The 22,483-nt window shown below is 34.4% G+C and overlaps 1 protein-coding gene and 1 long non-coding RNA gene across 3 annotated transcripts; one reads left to right on the top strand and one right to left on the bottom strand.

Moving 5' to 3' along the window:
* Positions 1–1,141: 1,141 nt before the first annotated feature.
* On the bottom strand, positions 1,142–15,937 carry LOC134234745 (protein argonaute-2-like). The gene is made up of 5 exons (XM_062716793.1): positions 15,764–15,937; positions 6,749–6,943; positions 6,175–6,411; positions 5,661–5,860; positions 1,142–5,339 (listed from the first exon to the last, which is right to left on the bottom strand). Exons 1-5 carry the CDS (start codon positions 15,935–15,937, stop codon positions 5,231–5,233), a joined length of 915 nt encoding a protein of 304 aa, XP_062572777.1. The 3' UTR covers positions 1,142–5,230.
* On the top strand, positions 9,895–13,810 carry LOC134234744 (uncharacterized). Of its 2 annotated transcripts, none has more exons than XR_009985252.1 (3): positions 9,895–10,000; positions 10,465–10,536; positions 13,617–13,810. It is a non-coding gene; the product is annotated as an uncharacterized LOC134234744 (long non-coding RNA). The 2 variants fall into 2 exon arrangements; XR_009985253.1 differs by lacking the exon at positions 13,617–13,810 and adding an exon at positions 13,221–13,536.
* Positions 15,938–22,483: the final 6,546 nt, after the last annotated feature.

Raw genomic sequence — 22,483 nt, 5'->3', positions numbered from 1 at the left:
CTTCCTGTTTATTCTATATTATGGCACAAGTATAATATTTACAAAGGTTTAAAGCGTTTGAGCCCATCCGTGTAAGTAAAGAATATTTTTAATGGATGACTGATTACTAGTATTTAACGTGTTCAAACACAGTGTCCTACTTAGCACAAAACATGCTACCAATAAGTCACGTGACGGAATTTAGTATTCACAAAATTACCTGGAAAGATATCACGTGGTAAATTATAATATTCAACGTGTCACAGTCCTTGGTTACAACAGAGAGAGCGATTTTTTCTCTTTTTAACCATGAGCGCATGTTTGTCTATACAGTGAATCTCCTTTTGACACATTACTTTTGCAAATATACAGCTACTGTTAAAAGAACAATAGACAAACATGCGCTGACTATATATGTATAAAGTCAGTAAAAAAAGTGGGCGTCATTATCGTACGGAGATTGAAGAAATTGTGGCGACCCCCGCCTTAAAAAACAGATTCCTTCATCACAAATGCTAGTACATACTTTTATTTATTGTAAATAAGTAAAGTTGTAGGTTACATGTTGATCATTTCTGCAATTGAAAGAAAAATGTTTGTTTTAAAAGTTTATTTCGACGCAAATTTTGCATATCCTTAAGTGCAGTCATCCTTTGTCCACAATGCCTGGGTGGCAAATGACATTTTCCTGGATAAATAGAGAATAATACATGGCAAAATCTGAATCACACCCCATATCAACCCGAGACTCCAATATCTTGGTCGAGGGTTGATATATCTGATGTGATACAGATCATGTATTATTGTTTTTATTATTTATTTGAAAATAGTTTACAGTGTGACGTCGTGAAATGATTATGTTATATATGCCATACACATCATTTTGGTAAAGAAAAGTTAACTGATACCAATAAAATATCAGAATACTGAAGAGCACTTTATCTTTGCAACATCTTATTTTAGTGAGGCCTCTTTTTTTTGGCATTAGTGAGCCAGATGAATTTTTGGGGCACTATGGTTTTTGTTGTATATACATTTAATCCTTGTTACTTATGGAAATATTCCCAAGCATTTAATTTTTGCGAGTAGGAAAACTCATGTAATTACACAAAAAATAAAGCTCTCACAAAAACTGATATAAAGAACAACCATAACACAGTGATAAAATCAAGATATACAATGATTTATTCATTTCTTAAAATACTATAGAATTTTAAAAGCAAACACCAGTGGCAAAGTTAATCAAGTATAGATTTCTACCATAATCTGTACGGTGTCTATTGCTCGAAATATTGCTTACATATCATCCTAAACGTATAAAACACTGGGTAAAAGTCACTGTGAACCTTTTGTTCTTAATTACTTCTTCATTTTGATCAAATTCTTTGTATTAAACCCTTAAAGGACTTCTACCACTCTGTTCAATGCTTTCTCTGTTTTTATCTTCCATTAAAGGTTCGTTGGTATTTTGTGGTTTTTGTATATACTTAAAAAGTAGAAAAATTAAAATTAAAAAGAGCCTTTGGACTTTAACTTTGATCAGTAAAATATACCCTGTTCAACTCTGTCCTATTCTTTAAAATGAAAATTTAGGATAAAAAATATTAGAAGTCCTTTATATGAATAATAGTGGCGCATCTTATTTGTTCTTGAATGATCAAAAATTACCCATTTTGACTAAAAAAAGAAAAGATTTTTCACAGTGTATATAAATAGATCACCCTGCTCAAAAACACGGATCACATGACTATTCCCCATCACAACTTTCATCTGTCACAACTGTTTACAGGTCATTGTAACATAAACATGGATTTATAATCTTGATAGATCCACTGATATTGCTAAGTTCATACAACTAAATGCCCATCTGCCCGGTGAGTTATCAGGGATTTAAACATAACAATACTGCTTGTACAGAGATCTTGCATAGGAGAAGGCTACTCACTTTTGGTTTGGCTTTTGGTAGAAGTAAAATTTTCAGAGATTTCCTTACTTAGTTTTGAAGAAAAAAGTTTAAAAGTTTTAGACAGATCTGGGCTTCCTAAAGATCTAAAAGAATTGAAAATTACATTTTTTTTGGTCAGATATAAAAAAAATTTCATTCCATTGATTATACGTCAATCCCAGAAAAAAAATTTGATCTACTTCTTTGGAGTACAAAAATAACTGGAGAATGACCAGCTAGTTACCAAAATAAAAAATTAAATAAAAAAAAAATTGCAATAAAAAATGCATGGCAAAAGGCAATGCATAAATTAATACATTGTTATTTTAATCAGACCTTAAGATTCAGAATACCTTGTCTTTACCCCAAAATGACCTCTTATCTGGTTTTAAATAATTTAACAATAAGTCTGGTGTACAAGATAAAATAAAACACAACACCAGTAAAATGAGAACAGAGATTTGCGACACAGGATAAAACCTTGTAGTTCATTAATTTGTGATTTCTGACTGCACGAGAGAGCAGAGAATTTTGTTCAGGATAGAAGTGTTATATCGATGATTAAAGCGCAACTTTATATGACCTTTTCTCCTAGCACCATGGGGCATCATCATAAAAAACAGAAACATTCACAATATACAATATATAATATAACCACAGCCCTCAGTGATTGCATAATAACAAAAATTTAGACCAGTAAGACATTATAAAATACAATCATGACAAAAAAATGATAAAATAGAATCAACAGTTGTGTGTCCATAGAAGATCTCATTTCTCTTAATACAAATTTATATCTGAGTTGGTTAAACAATTCAATGCTATCATTTCAGCTCTAGGCAATGAACCAATGTCAACACAATCGGGGTAGATAGGGACTTATTCTAAAACATCTTTATACATGTGATGTTGATTTACCGAGCTAAAGCTTAAAAGGGGGGGGGGGGGGGGGCATTGCTAGTAAATATATTGGAGCACAAGATCAGGTCATCACAACTTATAAGATGCAAAGTTAATAATAGCTATCAAAACAACACAAAGTTAACATAAGGATCTGTACACAATGAACAATGGAAACATGATCTGTGGCCAGTACTGCCCACAATACATAGAATTTATAATATAATCATCAACTCTATTCCTGTTGTAGTGAGCTGCTCTCAATTTTGATTGGTCAACTGCACACCAAGGTTATGTCAAGGTCGCACTGGCTGCCCAGTAACGGTGTACACTCACACGAGATCTGAGCATGCTCACTAACACATTCCTTACAAAGCGAGAGAGGACAGACCTGAATTTCCTCTGTTGAAGGTTATTGCAGAAAATAAATAATTGTGCTTGAGTCCTCTCTCTTCAACAACCATGATTAATGAGGGCAATAAGAGGTCATACATAAATATGCTGCTTATAAATATCACTAGGACACGATGCCAACTTTGGTACATCACGAGTTAAAAAAGACAAATCTCCCCGGACTATTAATAGCGTAATCTCTCAACGAATATATCTTACTTGGACTAGTGAAGCATTTAAATAAATACATAGCAATCTCTGCCTCTTTTCTACAAAAATACTATAGGCCTAACCCCACCCTCTGATTTTTAGGTTGTTAGGGTCATTGGATATCATAACTGTTGGTATTTCAGATAATGGTTACTGGCATGGCACGATATTGGACAATGATACGTGATAAAAATTTTGAGATCCACTCCACACAATATTGAACATCTTGAAATCATAATGCACAATTGTAAGCAAATCTGTCAAGATATTTTTACCAACATACTGTATTATCTTCAATGGTTTTTCACCTAATTACATTGGACAAATTTTATTTCTACCAAATTAAAATATAATAGTTTACACATAAAAGGCTTAAATGAGTTCTGCTAAAATGGTAATGAGGGAATTTTATTGCATGGGTCCCTTACCTACTTATAACTGTAAATATCCCCAATACCCTGAGAGGGGTCAAACATTTGGCTTTGTTACTTTTCCAGTGGGAGTTGCATAGAACACAGTTCAGGATTTTCTTTTCAAAATATTTTAAAATCAGTTTAACAATAAAAATCTCCCTAACTATACAGAGTATGTTGAGCACTTCTTATATACAACAATTTGTCACGGTTCGGCAACTTTTGATAATTATTGTGCTTGGGAGCCCCGATTATTGCACACAGTTTGTAGTGGGAGAAGGATCAGCAGAGATATATTGGAGATTGTCAAAAACAGGAGAGAGGGCACTTCAGAATACTTATAAATAGCACCTACCACGCCTGCTGTAACTGTGGGACTGAGAGGGATGAAACACAACACCGAGAAACCAGCCAACCGTGATAATCACTGGGGCGTATCACAGGCAAGGCGGGCCGTCATCAATAAGTAGACAGTAGAATGCTGCGTCCCCAACCGTCTGGAAGGCTCATTGATATGGTTACAACATCACCATGACGACATGATATGCTCATTACACAACATGACTAGACTAATTATGCAGGGTCATAAGGTCACAGGGGGGTTTTACTTGACTGGAATCTCCCCAAGTCATAAAAAACAGACTCATAATAAAACAATGTCACAGAGAAATAAATAGGTCACCTGTACACAACGGGACTACGAAAAAGGAAATAAAGTGATAGCAAATAAAAAGGACTGGGTTAACTCCCTTGGTAGGTGGTAATTTTAGTTGACTATATATTGGTGGACCTCTCCTTTGGTGGGACTATAAAATAAACTATGGCAAGTTAAAAACATAAATAAACACTGAGCTATTACAACAAATGATATGCTAAGCTAATGGGGAGTAGGAGTATTGTGCCAAAAATGGGATTACACCCAAAATACATGGAATGACTAAAATGTAGATATGCTTCGTATGAAATGGCATCTTTCGTCAACAAAGTTTGTCTGAGAGATTTCTCAGTTATGGCAGAAATATCTATTTTGAGCCTTTAAGCACCACATGCATCTTTGCTGGCAACAAAAAGCTGCTAGTATCAGGTCAAAGATGCTTCATTTTGTTAAAAAATCATAGACACAGTGGAATGTACGCTCTACCAAGTCAGAATGGTTTCTTGTTAAAAAAAAAAAATAAAAGCACAATTCTATAAAATAAATACAGTTAATACCCCATAGTCATCCTAACAAAAGTCAAATCTAATCACTACCTGCCCTAAACACAAAACCTCCCTCTAAAAATCAGGGAAGTCTACCTCCCTATGTTAGGGAAGGATACACAAAATTGTCTCCCTTTTCCTGGACACATGTCAATGTTCAGGTCAAGGTCATGTTGTGTTGGTTCCCAGATCAGGCGAAGTACATGACCTTAGTTGTGTCTGGATGCACGGTCACGGCGCGGGCCATGGCTGTGGGGGTCCTATCCTCGCTGTTATCAGAGTGACGGCTTCCCTCTCCACTGTAATAACAAAGCAACAGTTTTAAAATTTCCTACATTTTTTTTTACTTATAAATTGATATTTTTCAATTAAAATTCAGTAATAATAAGCATTCATAACTCTTTACTCATAAAGTTTATATGGAAACTTTTATTTAAAAGCTCTGTAATACATCAAATCTGCACACACTCAAAATTCATCATATTTGAACAAAATATATTGGCAGTTGCTGATTGTAAAGAATACTCTATCTAACTTCAAACTTATAGATACAATTACAACCATTTCGTTATTTAAACTAAATGACATCAAAAATACAGCGCGTATCCCATCATTCCTACCTGTCGTGTTCCTTTTCCACCAGGTGATAGCGAGCCCGGAATGCCACTAGATGTGCGTAATACGCGGGGGCGGGTATAGAGACACTGCGTGTACAGCGTACGTAGGTGTGACACAGCTGATATGTCAGGGTCTGTAGCTCATCAGCATTAAATCTGTTGTCATCCCACAGCACGTGGTAATGGGAGGGACGACTGGTACCCTGTAACACACAGCATTGTCATCTTCTTATAGAACTTACATTAAAATAAACAAGATACGAGCCATACAGTCAAATCTCACAAAAAACACTTACAGCAAAAATATATTTAACTTGATAATGGCTACTCCATCCCCTTGTTAAAAAGATTATTGAGTTTAAAACATCAGACTCCATAACATGTGTAAGTAAGTTTCCTTTTCTCCAATTTTTTTTTTGTCAATTCAAAGGTATGTTAAAAAGAGTGCTACATGTATATACCGAAATCCATATACGTTTCATATCACCCCTATTAGCCTTATGAGTCAGAATTATACCTGTATTCCAGCATGACTACAGAGGTAGAAGTCGAATTCTGTTGGATGAGTGATTCCCACATCTACAGTGGTGCCTGCTGGGATATTTCCACTCCGACCAATCTGGTCCTTACGATCGGCACAGAACAGTCGGGTGTGGTGGCGTTTCTGTACGACGATAAACGTGATCCCCGGCTGGTATCCCAGCTCCAGCTTCATACAGGCTTCTCGTAAAGCTCGGAGCTCATGCTGCAAAACCTGGAAGACACACACAAGACTAAGAGACTGGCTCAGATTTTAGTTTTTTATTATTCAAGTTCTTTTTCTAAATATTGTTCTCCACAAAGTCAGATTTGTTGAATACACAATTTTTCCCTTCAAAACCACAGTTATGTCTTCTTGATATAAGACAGCAATATTTTAATTTATGGATAGTAAGTTTAATTCTCAGAACAATATCAATGCTTACTTCTGATCCTAGGACAAGTTCACATGTCTAGAAAACTTACACCTTTGTATAGGCGGTATAGAGTATAAAATCTATATATACAGATGATATGTATCTATGATCTTTAATCTGTTTTGACGGATTTACCTGCTGGAATTGTCCCTCACTGACGCCGTCTCTGTAGAAGATGATCCGCGTCGGTTTGAAGCGCGTGGCCTTGTAGAAGTGAATTAGGAGTTCTCTCACCATGGAAGACAACTCTTGTATGATCTCCTGTCGGTGCTGCTGTACTCGGACTGTGGAGGAGTATCTACTGGGATGGGCGTCCATACTGCCCACCACCTACACAAACAGAAACATCAGAATCAATAACCACCTACACAAACAGAAACACAAACATAAACTTATCATCAGAATCAGGTTATAATAATGATGTGTCCAGAGGAACAGAAAAGCATTTAAAACAAAAATTACATCATGAACTTCTATCTTATATTACACAATTATAAATGGTATTTTCATGTTATACTACACAGCTAATTGTGCCACGTACGTGTTACATATGGTTGCACATAACACATGTATCACGTATGTGAAATGTACGTATCACATACGTGTATTACAAACATACGTTTCACGTATGTGGTACAACGTACGTATTATAACATATGTGTGACTACATATGTTTCACATAACGTACGTTAAACGTATGTTTGGAATACACGTATGTGTTACGTACGTGAAACGTACATGTAACATATGTTATGTGCAACCATACGTTATACGTACGTTGATAAACGTACGTACGTTGATAAATGTACGGTTTACATGTGTATTGTCAACCACATGTTACACGTACGTTAATTAACATATGGTTTACATGTGTATAGTCAACCACATGTTACACGTACATTAATGAACACATGGTTTACATGTGTATAGTCAACCACATGTTACACGTTCGTTAATGAACTCATGGTTTACATGTGTTTTATAAAGCACAAATGTCATGTATATATAGTTTATGTGCATTATAAACCACACATTAAATATACTAATGTACATAAATAAATTATGGTTAACTTGTTTTCTAAAGCTCTCATTACATATATGTTGATGAATATAGTATGTGTATTACATGTATCAGGCACATGTTACATATACATTTAAAAAGGTATTTTACATGTGTGTGAAAACCTATGTTTGAGAATGAGAAGGCTGTATATTTTGTAAATTCATACAATTACATACATGTATGATAAATGTAGGTTGACTATAAATCTAATCCTTTTTATTTTATTTCAAATTTAATGTATTAATTATTTAATCAAATTATCATTTAGTTTTTGCTATAAAGAGAAAAAAAAAAAACAATGCGTTAAACATAAATTGTTGCTTGGGACTACATAATTTCGCTTAAAATACAGGAACTTTTTTGTATAAAAGTATGGCTGACTTCCACAACTAACTATTTTTCCTTAATAGTTTAAGTGATTTTGGAGAACTATAATCAAGATATTATTTAACATAACAATCAATAGGCACTTAAGGCTTAACCTGTTATTCAGGAAGAAGAGCAATCATAGTGATATGACCATCTATAAAATCCTTCTTATAACATGCATAACAGGTCCTTAGATCAGAAGTTGCATGTATTTTAATGATTATATTTTAAAATCTAAAATAACTTTTTTTGACATAAACATTATTATGATGTTTGGTTAAACCCAATCACCAGATCACAACTGAAGCATGCACATGTGTGCGTTGTTGACTTGTCGTGTGCGTATTTAATGTTTCAATTTATTTCACATTGTTTACCTTACGTCCACTTTCATGTCTGGCATGATGTTATGAGTTCGCATTGGTTTAAAATTTACTCTAAAACAGTAAACAAAGTTTACATAAAAAGTTCTCCAATCTCGTCATGTGTATCGGATATCGGTAGGGGCACATAAAATTGAACTCGGTCATCGGTAGATATAATCAATCCGAATTCAAGAGCTAAAATATATTTTTAAAAAAGAAAGAAATTCACGATAAATTCACAACAAATCTCAAAAGGGAGTAAATGATTCATCTAGATAATTATCAAATATACAGTGGGTACCGTCCGTATAAAACTTATAAAATATACCTTCCGGAATTTTCTAGCCTCCATTTATGTATTACATGTACGTCAGTGACGTCACTGGAAAGAGAAGTCTGACGTCTGCAAGTTCTAGGGCCTAGCTGAAGGTGAGGAATGCATAAAATCAACAATTATTTAATTACTTTATGACTGTGTGTTACATGTAAACTAAGGGGGTGTTTTTTTTTCAGTGTATTACATAATGGAGACTTGGGTTATCAAAAACAGAAAATATTGACCATGTTGAGGCAGTGAGCTGTCTTGGGCAGCACCCAGGTGTATCCATCAACACGGGCACGTTATATCAAAATCATGCAGGTGAAGTTTAAAAATACTGTTATAACAATTAAGTATTTATTGAAAATGTTTTTTAACCTAACAAATAAGATGCAAAAAAAAAAAAAAAAGAAACAACAACTATTTGATGTAAAGTTCCACTCACTGAATTTATTTCTTTTTACAGTATTTAAAACATCACATTAGATGGTAGATGGTAAAGGAAATTATTATCTTTGAGTGCAATAATGGTGTAACAGTTTTGTTTTTACATATCTGCCCTTTTTAATCCTTATGAATATAAATTGTGTTTGAGATTAATGCCCTGTTCACACGACGAGTTTAATTCGCAGTAAATTAATGCGAAGTAAACCAATGCGGATCTAATTAATGCGAATTAAATTGCGTTCACACGACAGCTAATGCGAAGTAAACTAATGCGAATTAAAATTTTTCTTCTACAGTCAGGCGTCAGTAAGTCTATTATGACGTCATTTGTAAATCACGTCATGTATGCAGAGCCATCCTTTGATACATCATGTAGTGGCTACAGGTATTCATTGATTTTAGTGATTCACATACTTTCCCTCAATTTTTGAATCAAATATAGCACATATACCTATATATAACCGCCAACACGTGTTCTGTGGTTTACTTGGACCTTACGCATGCATCAAAATTTAATTCGAATTAGCTTCGCTTAGCGTTCACACGGAGCTAATGCGAAGTAATTTAATGCGCAGTAAATTAATTCGAATTAAACTAATTCGCATTAAATTCTCCGTGTGAACGCTAATCGAAGCTAATTCGCAGTAACTTTACGTTTAATTCGAATTAAACTCTCCGTGTGAACAGGGCATGAGAATTTTTATGTGATTTTAGATATATGCATTCCAGGATGGTGACTGAAGCTCATCTTTGTAAACACCTAAATGCCTAGAATGGACTCCAAAACAGATTCTTAAAGTTTAACCAGTATAATCTTGAATATGGTAATACTTTTAATTATAAAGGAATAAGATTTTCTGATCATATTGCTTTTAGACTTGCAAATACTACATGTAACTTGAAGCTTTTCATGTAAAATTTGAAATGCAATCAAGTTTGACGAATTTCACACTACTAAGAGTTATCTCCCCTTGTCGGCATAGTCTCATTTTTCCCACTTTGTCCTTTGTAAGTTACCTGTTATTATTTTCAATCTTCAAACTTTATTGGACAATTTAGATCTGTACCTGTTTTGCCGAAGTTTGGGGCAACATGAAAATCTTAATGAACGATATTGACATTACAGATTTTATTTTTAAGATACTGACCAATAAATTTGGTAAGGTTACATACAGAGGGAAAACAGGGCCTTACGCTGGATTGACCCCGCAAAGGGGAATAACTTGTGTAAAATTTAATGTGAAAGTTGTCTATTTTTTTTTAACATATATTTTTTATTAACCTCAAGGACAAAAAGTATACACTTGGAACACACACAAAAACAGATGAGTCCATGCCAAGCTAAAGATTAATGCAGAAGGTAAGTTCAATTTTTCATTTCGTAACTCTTTCTGGTTTTATCCAGATCGGACCTTACATATAATTAAGTCAGCTTCAGTATATAATAGAAGAATATGGGGATAACGAACAGTATTCATTTCAATCTCAAAGTCCATAAAACAATACAAAATAAGAGCAGAACACGGATCCCCGAAACATCAGAGGTGGGATCAGGTGCCATAATAAAACACCTATTTACTTACTATTCGGAAAATAGCTTGTTTATCATTTCCCTCGGCTGCATCTTGGGGAATAGTTGTTGTCTTGGGGGACGATAAACTAGCTATTGTTCTCATAGCCAGTAAATAGGTGTACATGAATACTGTTTTTAGCTCTTCTGAGCCAAAGGCTCAAAGAGCTAACGCTATGGCCATTTGTGCGGTGTGCATAAACTTTTTAGAATGTGGGCCATAACTCAAGATCCCCTTGGACAATCATTGTCAAATTTTCACAGGGCATCCTTGGCCCAAGGGCTACCATTTATACTAAAATTAGGGTTTGGACCCTTATACAAGGGGAGATAACAGGAAGATAAAACCAAAAGAAGTCTATGCATAGAATTGTTAAACTTTGTCAGTTGAGGCATCTTGGGTTTTTGGGAATGTCGACCAAAAAGTAGGTCACCATGACCTATTTATGGTATTTTATAGCTCTATTGAAATATGTTCAGTCCTAACTGGCTAAGAATCATGATGGAACTTTCTTGGTTGATGTATTTTGGGTCTTATAAACATACGAGGCTTCAAATACTAGTGATAGATTGTACAATTTATTAGAAGAGCGATTCAAGGCCCTTGGGTTTCCTGTTTTCCATCGTCATACACTGTGCTCTGTCTGGTAAAATTTTAGCAGTTACAGCCTCCTCCCCCCACCGCCACCCAAACTAAGGGGGGGGGGTTAACCCATCAAAATTATTCAAAATTGTATTTTTTTAATCGGACATCAAGCAAACTATTAGCAAGATTTTAATAAGCATTGAGTCCTACTAAAATTATGAAATTCATAAAGCCCCAGGATATGTGGATCAGATGTAAAGGCACAGCTTTATTAATTAATCATAAACTGAAAATGCATTGATTCATTGAAAATCTTTATAATGCTCCTAAGTTGAAAGCAAAAAGACTACGTTCATGACAATGAGGAATAAGTTTTATACCCTGTAATCAAAGATTCTGGGGTACATCTATATAGCTTTTGCCCTGTCTGTCTGTCTGCAAAATCTTTTCCAGGCTCTGACAAATCCCATTGCCCGACGCCCGGGGCTAGTGAATTTTAGAGGCGGGCAAGTGAATTTTTAATAGGCACTCCCCGTGGGCAAGTGGCTTAAAAAATAAATCAATAAATATTTTTAAAAATGTCATAGTTTTCAACGAAATTAAAATTATTTTGTTGTAAGAGTTATCTTCCTTTGTTTGTCACACTTCGTTTACGAACCAGTTTAATTGTGTCATCATTATGCAATTCATTGCAATTAAGTTTTACCGAAAGTTTTAAGTACATGTATTAGTACTTAATTAAAAGTGACAATACAAATAAATTGGCATTGGAGAAATGGAGAAAGTTTTGACAGTTATGAGGCAGAAAACGATCGACATCGTCCATAAGAATGTTAGTGAAAAACTCCGTACAAAACTGTCAAAGCATACCAGGTCCATACAGAAAAGAAAAAAAGGTCCGAAATTATTATTTTAAACAAATACCAGATATCATGACTATAGCTGAAATATGATAGCAATTTTACGTCTCTATATGAAAGAAAATATTATTCTGGAACGGCGTCAAACAGCATACAGTCAATCAATAGATTGTATGGTACGTAGTACTTAATGGCAGGTGGGTTTTAAATGTCGCCAATATTCAAATTAACAACCCTAGGCTGAATTTTTTTTTTGATTTAGAGACAAATTAATTCATATATGATGAATTTAAAGTGCTGACGGGACAATTAAAAATTGAAGTAGGGCAAGTGAATTTTGACCATGCACTTGCCCGTGGTGAAGTGCTTGAAAAATATATTTTGTAGCCCCTGTTTTCACATTGGCCATATTATTTTAGTGGGTGAAAGTATGGCTTTCATATTTCACAGACCTGGGTATTCATTGTGACAATACTTTTGTATTGGTACACCAAATTAACCTTTAGAATTGAAGTTTCATAACTTGAATCTTGGCCTTAACTTTTGAACAGTTGGTGCAAGGGCTTTCATACTTCACTTGTATATTTATTGTGACAAGACCTTTCAATGGGTATAAACAGAGCTGCCAACATTCTGAAATGAAAAATATTTGACCTTGCCCTGTCGCTGAAGATATTTTGTAAATGTACACGTAATCGGAGGAATTTGAGGCACGTTTCCATTTTGTTTACATTGACATGAATGCGATCGGCCAAAAACTGTTGTAAAAAAATATTTAATTATAATAGTAGAAACTGTTTATGAAAACCCCGGTATTATAAACTTTGATGGAGAAAAACTGAAATCGAAAGAATATAGAGAGAAATCGTAAGGCATATTTTGGATGCTAATTTCGTAGACTTACGAAAATCGTAAGGGTTGGCAGCTCTGTATAAATTAAAATATTTGACCTTGAACTTCTAGTTTAACCCACTGTTCTTTGATCATAACTTTTGAGCTGATAGTAGTAGGGCTTTCATATTTCACAGATTTATTCTTTGTGACAAGTCCTTCCTTGGATGTCAACAATTTGACCTTTGACCTTGACTTTGGAGTTTGACTTGCACTTGGGAAACTTTAACCATAAGCTGGCATATGGGGTATTAGTATGTACAAACACATCTATTTTTCCGAGTTCACGCACAAATCATTGCTATGTAATGAATTTTAGATAAGAAAATTACAAGGTAAATATTTGAAGATATAGTGAAAAAAATAGCTTAAAAGATCATGGTTATGAATACTAAAAAAATAATTATTTAGTATTTATATTTAAGTTCTACGGAGAATCAACCAGGATTAATATCAGGATAATAATAATGTTCAGGGGAAAAAATGGGTTTTTCCCTTATTTCATGCATTTAATATTTTCTTTTTCTTTACAGGTAAAAGAGAACTGGAGAAAAATGAATTGATGTTAACATACTCTACATTAAATTTGGCTTAAATCTAAATATGTCTTTTGTTGTGATTGCTTCAAGAGCAATTAAGGATCAGGAAATTTAAAGTGAAGGATAACCAGAAAGTGGATCATTCAACAGATGAAAAGAAAATAAGCCTTTGAGGGAAATTATGTCAAATGCATGAATTGAATATTTAAATTGCATGTAATGTTTGTTTCACCAACGATTACAATATGTGAAAAAAATGTTCAAAACATGTGTTTAACCATGGTTTGACACATTTTTGTATGGTATTCGTACATTTACTATATGAGCAGTGCAAATAACAAACCCATTAAACATGTTATGAGAAACATATGTTACACACACGTTGCACGTACGTTATTCATATGTGAAACATATGAATAACGTACGTGTGCAATATATGTGTAACGTATGGTGGGCAATACGTACGTTTAACATACGTGACACGCATGATATTCACACGTGTGAAAACATAGGTATAACATACGTGGTACTTTCATGGAAAACGTACGTGAAGTGACGGACGTGTCACATACATTTAACATACGTGAAACGTACGTGGCACAATTAGCTGTGTATACAGTAATAGCCTTTATCAATGATCTTTATAAAAACTGTGGATGAGGAGTATCTAAAACTAGCCAGAAAACATTTTTGATTTAATTGGCAAAGCACTTGTTCTATTGATAGGAAGGCACATTTATATATCTACACTGGACATGCACTGATATCTAAAGCATAAAGTGTTATATCAGGTGCAGAACATGAAATAATTCTGAGAAAAGTTTTCACAAGTGAACTTATCAAACAAGGTTTTGAACAAAAGAAAATACATGTATGTGTTCATCTTATATATTCCTAAAATAAATTTTTTTACCACAACACATGCACTCAAGCAAATAGAACTAATTTGAGAAACTGCAATGGATGGAATTATCAGTAAAAATCCAAAATCGCACCGTGACCTCAATTAGAAAGAGTATTGACCTAGCGGCTGAGTTGAGTTTTAAGTAGCATTTAATCAAGAAAAAAGGAAACTACACTATGAACACAAATCCTTCTCTAGTGCATATGAAAACAATACAAAATCCAAACAAAAATTTATACATTATTCCAAAACTGCCAAAAAATACTCTTCTACATTCAATTTGCATGTTCATGTGAACACTTCACAAAAATTATGTTTAAACACATAGATTAAAAATTGAGGTATGTGAAATTTACATCCGTGAATAACTGGACACATATGACAGGGTCTATAGATGTATTGTACAGATGAGTCTTGCTTACAATCAGTTTGTATGTGAAAGACTTTTTGATAATGGAAAATGTATCGTACTTATATCCCTATAGGCTATATAGCAAAAATTCTCTTACTATCATATTCTGACTCTGACATGATTCAAACAACACAACATCTTTTCTTGGTATATCACTAAAACTTGTTCAATTTATGCATTTACAATCGATATTACTGTATACTGGGAAATTTTTCCCCCTTTTTGTTTTTGCTTTCTCCACTGGACGAATTTAAAACAAGGCAAAATTTGAAGAACACAGCATAATTTCATAAACAGAACTATGACTGGACCAATCTAAAATGGGGCAAAATTGTTCACAAGTGCAGAAGGGCGAAAATAACACGGAGCGAAAATAACGCTGTATACAGTATTCAGATGTTGTAAGAATTAAGCTCTGTATCGTCGGACATTTCTAGTGCTGTGAGTAAACCTCTGTCCCACTTTCTTTGATAAGCAGTGACAATCCTAACAGCTCTGTGTGATGTGCAGAAAAGTAAAATGAACTTATTGCAGTGATGGAGGGATTACTGGCGTCAGTATAAAGTGAAATGAACTTACTGCAGCGATGGAGGGTTTACTGGTATCAGTAAAGTGATGGAGGGTTTAATGGCATCAGTGTAAAGTGAAATGAACTTACTGCAGCGACGGAGGGTTTACTGGGGTCAGTATAAAGTGAAATGAACTTACTGCGGCGATGGAGGGTTTACTGGGATGGAGGGTTTACTGGGGTCAGTATAAAGTGAAATGAACTTACTGCAGCGATGGAGGGTTTACTGGGGTCAGTATAAAGTGAAATGAACTTACTGCGGCGATGGAGGGTTTACTGGCGTCTCCGGCTGGAGGATGGGTCACGTCGGCGCCGAGGAAAATAACAGGTTCTCTAAATATGGCAGGACTGTAAAGAACAAGGGAGTGAGATAGAACGTGCAGAGCTACACGGCGGCGACAGTAGGCATGCCTAAAGCCCAGATAATACATGTATAAGTAATAAAACAACAATGAACTCTCAGATTTCGAACTGTCAGCTGCAGTACATGGAGCATGCATTACATTTATAATTCTTAGTAACATATGTACTGTATGTCAAATATATTTTGGGAATTTCATATTATGTAATTTCAGGACATGTGAAATTTATATGTACTTACGTCCCCAGTTTGTGTTCAGAATGATGCCAATGAAGAATAGAAGAATTGCCCTCCTGAGAACCTTGTACAGCATTCTATATCTAGGGACGCCTCTCTTCTTCATACCGCGAAAGGAATAATTCATTGCTGTTCCCATAATAAAAATAAACCTGTTGAAGCAATCAAAAATACAGAAATCTTAATCTAAAACAATGAAGCAATCCGTATCAAAACTGATTTTTCTTCAAATGCAATTATAATGCTTTCAGCATCAACAAAAAATGAGAAGATGAAGGCCTAGGATTGTTCGAGAAATGGTCTGATTTATAAGAGTTATCAAAATAAGAAAATTAAGAAAAATAAACACGCAATGTTACCATGGAAACACTAGATCTGCAACTGTCAATCCATTCCAAGGAGGGTGATCAAAAAACCAGTATCCCCCTCCTCCATAGTTGACAAATATCATAATCATCAGACTCAATCTAAAAAAAGAAAGAACATATATCACCGAAATTCAAATTCCCATAATTCACAAAAGAATCTTCAGTAACAAGAGGTCCATGGGCCACATCGCTCACCTGAGTACCAAGGGTAGGACTAGTATAAAATGTCTTTTTATTGTAAAGTTTAAATCCAAAAGTAGTCCCATGACCAATCATGGATTTTCTATTTTTTCGAAAATGATTAAGAAGATTTTTAAAGAATTTTCCTATATATTTCTATGTAAAACTTTAATCGGCCATTTTGGCCCCGCCCTACCCCCAGGGATCATGATTTAAAAAAACTTGAATCTACACTACCTGAACATGCTTCCATATAAATATGATGAATAATGGCTTTGTCATTCTTGAGAAGAAGATATTTAAAGAATTTTCCTATATATTTCTATGTAAAACTTTGGTCGGCCATTTTGGCCCCGCCCTACCCCCGGGGGTCATGATTTGAACAAACTTGAATCTACACTACCTGAGCATGCTTCCATATAAATATGATGAATAATGGCTATGTCATTCTTGAGAAGAAGATTTTTAAAGAATTTTCCTATATATTTCTATGTAAAACTTTGGTCGGCCATTTTGGCCCCGCCCTACCCCCGGGGGTCATGATTTGAACAAACTTGAATCTACACTACATGAGCATGTTTCCATATAAATATGATGAATTATGGCTTTGTCATTCTTGAGAAGAAGATATCTAAAGAATTTTCCTATATATTTCTATGTAAAAATTTGGTCGGCCATTTTGGCCCCGCCCTACCCCCGGGGGTCATGATTTGAACAAACTTGAATCTACACTACATGAGGATGCTCCCATATAAATATGATGAATTATGGCTTTGTCATTCTTGAGAAGAAGATTTTTAAAGAATTTTCCTATATATTTCTATGTAAAACTTTGGTCGGCCATTTTGGCCCCGCCCTACCCCCGGGGGTCATGATTTGAACAAACTTGAATCTACACTACCTGAACATGCTTCCATATAAATATGATGAATTATGGCTTTGTCATTCTTGAGAAGAAGATTTTTAAAGAATTTTCCTATATATTTCTATGTAAAACTTTGGTCGGCCATTTTGGCCCCGCCCTACCCCCGGGGGTCATGATTTGAACAAACTTGAATCTACACTACCTGAGCATGCTTCCATATAAATATGATGAATTATGGCTTTGTCATTCTTGAGAAGGAGATTTTTAAAGAATTTTCCTATATATTTCTATGTAAAACTTTGGTCGGCCATTTTGGCCCCGCCCTACCCCCGGGGGTCATGATTTGAACAAACTTGAATCTACACTACCTGAGCATGCTTCCATATAAATATGATGAATTATGGCTTTGTCATTCTTGAGAAGAAGATTTTTAAAGAATTTTCCTATATATTTCTATGTAAAACTTTGGTCGGCCATTTTGGCCCCGCCCTAGCCCCGGGGGTCATGATTTGAACAAACTTGAATCTACACTACCTGAGGATGTTTCCCCATAAGTTTCATCTTTCCTGGCACAGTGGTTCTTGAGAAGAAGATTTTTAAAATATACCACTAAATTTTCATTAATTCCCAATTATCTCCCCTTGAATAAGGGCGTGGCCCTTCATTTGAACAAACTTGAATCCCCTTCACCCAAGGATACTTTGTGGCAAGTTTGGTTGAAATTGGCCCAGTGGTTCTTGAGAAGAAGTCGAAAATGTGAAAAGTTTACAGACAGACAGACAGACGGACAGACGGACGCCGGTGTCGCATAATATTTGGTCCGCCTCGTTTAAAGGTCCGGCCGGACCTAATACGATATCATATTTGGTCCGCCTTTTATAAGAAAAGGTCCGGCCCGTATAAGAAAAGGTCCCCCTGCGTTTTAAGGTCCGGGTGGTGCAAAATGTTTTAATCTTGACTTTAACATATGAAATTAAGGCTACCGGGTAGTTTGTTTATACTATATGATGAAAGAAGGATTATAACCCTGTTGTGTTTTATTTTTTGTACAACATACAAGTATCTCTAGACAAGAATCTACTCGTATAGCATGTATAGTGTGCTTTAAGCAGTGCCGTTTAGGGCCATGATTTCTTTAAAAACCATGCCACAATTATTTTGCAAGTGTTTCTTTTTCCTTAGAATTTGCTTTTTGTAAATTAGTACGATTAAAGGTGTGAAATCTGTCGGTATGTATAGCTAATAAAACAATGGGTGTGTGACGTATTTGTTTATCTGACAGGTACCCAGTGCCCACAGGTAGAGCCCGCGGCAGATGGCGCTGTCATTGAATGGTCGGTGAACCTAATGGTCATGTGTTAGCTTTACATATTAATAGATCTGATTTTTTAATTAATAAATTATGCCAAGGAACCAAATATTCAGGTGTACACTTCAAAACTGCGACATTTTTAATAATTATAACCATACATGTATAATCTTTATTTGAATATTTAAAGCTAAATATGGCGTATCTGAGCTAAAAATTAAAAATACAAGATTAAGCGTAGATTTACATGAGATTTGGTTTTTATGTTTAAATCAAAAATTTCACCGATATTGAACTTAAATATCCCCACGTTTCTATTAGTTAAATTCAAACTAATTGAATTAAAACTGTGTCTGATATTTAAATTCCGAGTCGATAAGAATCGGCCATTGTTTTAAATCTCGGATATCTATGAAACGCGATTGATTCAAATTATTTGATTTTCATAAAATGTTTCAGTCTGCATTCCATTCCGGATTTTTTTTTTTTTTTGGTGTTGAAATTTTATACTTTTTATTTCCGACATTCTAAGTAAAGTGTTCATCTCCGACATTTTTCGGGAATTTAGTGCTTTTCGGTAATGAAAAATTTTAAAGAATAAATTATAGACTGTTTAGTAAATCAATGTTCGGTGCAGTCTTTGACATTTAATTTAGTGAACATTAAATGCAATGAAAAAATTGCATGCTCATTAAACTCTGTTAACTAGACTTAGTGCTTCATGTACAGATGTATATACATGTATACAGAACTTTTATATTAAAAATGTTGTGTATAATAAATTCTTTCAAAATTCCATTTCTACATACATGTACCTGGTAAACATTAAATTGCCGGAGAGGTACCTTGCATTCCAGAAATGAAAAGAAATAAATGTCAGAAAAGAAAAGACAAATTGTCGGAAATGAAATAAAGAAATGGCGGAAATGCCATGTCGATTTCCGGAAATGAAATGCAGCGGTCCTATCTTTACAGTGGTATATAAAGACCAAAACAAATAGAAAGATCTTTTTTATATTTTTAGTCTGAACTTATAAAAAAAAAACGCCTTATATGACTCTAAAGTTTTTAAACGCAGTATAATATAAGGTCCGCCCTCTGTATTTCAGATATCTTCATGTCATAAAGTGAAATTTTTGGACAAGGTTTATTTTCGTAGCTTGAAAACTAGAAAAATAGACAGGGCAGACCTTAAAACGCAGTTATTAGAAAAGGTCCGCCCTCTGTATTTCAGATATTTTTATATTAGAAAGGGGAAATTTTTGGACAGGGTTTATTTTCGTAGCATGAAAACTAGAAAAATAGACAGGGCGGACCTTAAAACGCAGTTATCAGAAAAGGTCCGCCCTCTGTATTTCATATATCTCCATGTCATAAACGGAAATTTTTGGACAGGGTTTATTTTAGTAGCTTGAAAACTAAAAAAAAAATAAAAAATAGACAGGGCGGACCTTAAAACGCAGTTATCAGAAAAGGTCCGCCCTCTGTATTTCAGATATTTATGTGTTATAAAGGGAAATTTTTGGACAGGGTTTATTTTCGTAGCTTAAAACCCTAGAGAAAGAGACAGGGCGGACCTTAAAAACATAATTACCAGAAAAGGTCCGCCCTCTGTATTTCAGATATATTCATGTCATAAAGAGAAATTTTTGGACAGGGTTTATTTTCGTAGCTTGAAAACTGACAGGGCGGACCTTAAAACGCAGTTATCAGAAAAGGTCCGCCCTCTGTATTTCAGATATTTTTATATTATAAAGGGAAAATTTTAGACAGGGTTTATTTTCTTAGCTTAAAAAACTAGAGAAAGAGACAGGGCGGACCTTAAAACGCAGTTATCAGAAAAGGTCCGCCCTCTGTATTTCATATATCTTAATGTCATAAAGTGAAATTTTTGTACAGGGTTTATTTTCGTAGCTTGAAAACTAGAAAAATAGACAGGGCGGACCTTAAAACGCAGTTATCAGAAATGGTCCGCCCTCTGTATTTCAGATATTTTTATATTATAAAGGGAAAATTTTAGACAGGGTTTATTTTCTTAGCTTAAAAAACTAGAGAAAGAGACAGGGCGGACCTTAAAACGCAGTTATAAGAAAAGGTCCGCGCTCTGTATTTCATATATCTTAATGTCATAAAGTGAAATTTTTGTACAGGGTTTATTTTCGTAGCTTAAAAAACTAGAGAAAGAGACAGGGCGGACCTTAAAAACGTAGTTACCAGAAAAGGTCCGCCCTCTGTATTACAGATATATTCATGTCATAAAGAGAAATTTTTGGACAGGGTTTATTTTCGTAGCTTGAAAACTAGAAAAATAGACAGGGCGGACCTTAAAACGCAGTTATCAGAAAAGGTACGCCCTCTGTATTTATCGTCTTTTGCCATTCAAACAAGTTTGTACAAAGTTAGGCTCATAGTAAACAAAAATTTTGAAATGAATGACCGTTCTCGATTTACTATTAATAGAAGATCACAAAAGTCGGATGACCCCTACCACATTGAATGGTTTAGTTCTTTATATTTCGTGAATTTCAGCGTAAAAAATTGTTGAATCGTATGGTTTAGATATCAATTAATGATTGATCAATTAATGATTTGAGATGAAAAATTTGCTAACTTTGTTTATTTTTTCACATTTTACCAGGGCCCATAAGTGCATTCGTTCTTTTCTGAAATTGTGTGTCTTTAAACTCAAGCTCTTTATAATTATGTACAATTAATATCGGTATACTTTTAAACTTTAAACTTTTTTGACAGGTATCTGCGTTATTTTGCTACACTCCATTACCCCCCCCCCCCCCCCCAAAAAAAAAAAAAAAAAACATTCAGGAGGGGGTATAAAATGTTCGGATTTTTATTGAAACCGAAACCGAGAGACATAAGTATAAATAATATATCATAAATGTAGTGCACATAGATTTTATTTGAGCGACATATTGTATATTAAATATGAAAAATAAAGGCATTTATAAATCCAGCAATTTATCGACTTAATTTGGTTTGATTTCGCCAATTAATGCACATTTACCTTGTCCAGGAGTATATTTAGTAGGCCGCATTTCATTTCCGGAATTTTCAGAACTTTTCATTTCCAACATTTTTAAGTTTTTACATTTTAAAAGTTTTCGTCTCCGACATTTGTCAAAGTCATGTCAGTACTTTTTCGTACATGAAAAAAGAATTCATGCATCCGTTATAAAAATCCTTAAGGTAAAATATTTTAGATAATTTATTCAAATAAAAGACTTTGCTCTTCAAGTTAGCTGTCAAAGAAACTTAATTGATTTTACCCTGGAACAGATGTAGGTACATGTATTGTGAATGTGAAGTTTCATTTAACTGATTCATTTACTTATTAACTAGTCTTAATATTGTTTACTTCTACTACTACTACTACTAGAAGTAAACAATATTAAATGTTAAACTTAAATTGCCGTAAAGGTATCCTAAAAAAAATCCAAAAATGTGAAAAAAAAAATAAAATAATGTCGAAAATGAAAATAAAATTGTCGGATTCCGAAATAATAACAAAAATTGTCGGCAATGTTAAATTCAGGAAATGAAATGCAGAGATCTAGTAGATATAATAATTAGCCTTTGAATAGGTAAGAAACAGTGTTAACTTATAAAAACACAGGGGATATGGTACTTTAGGTTTTCTCA

The sequence above is a fragment of the Saccostrea cucullata genome, unplaced genomic scaffold (assembly GCF_032062105.1).
Source record: "Saccostrea cucullata isolate Sc308-1 unplaced genomic scaffold, CSIRO_AGI_Scuc_v1 ctg3417, whole genome shotgun sequence".
Taxonomy (NCBI): Eukaryota; Metazoa; Mollusca; class Bivalvia; order Ostreida; family Ostreidae; genus Saccostrea; species Saccostrea cuccullata.
This window is presented reverse-complemented; position numbering and strand designations above follow the sequence as displayed.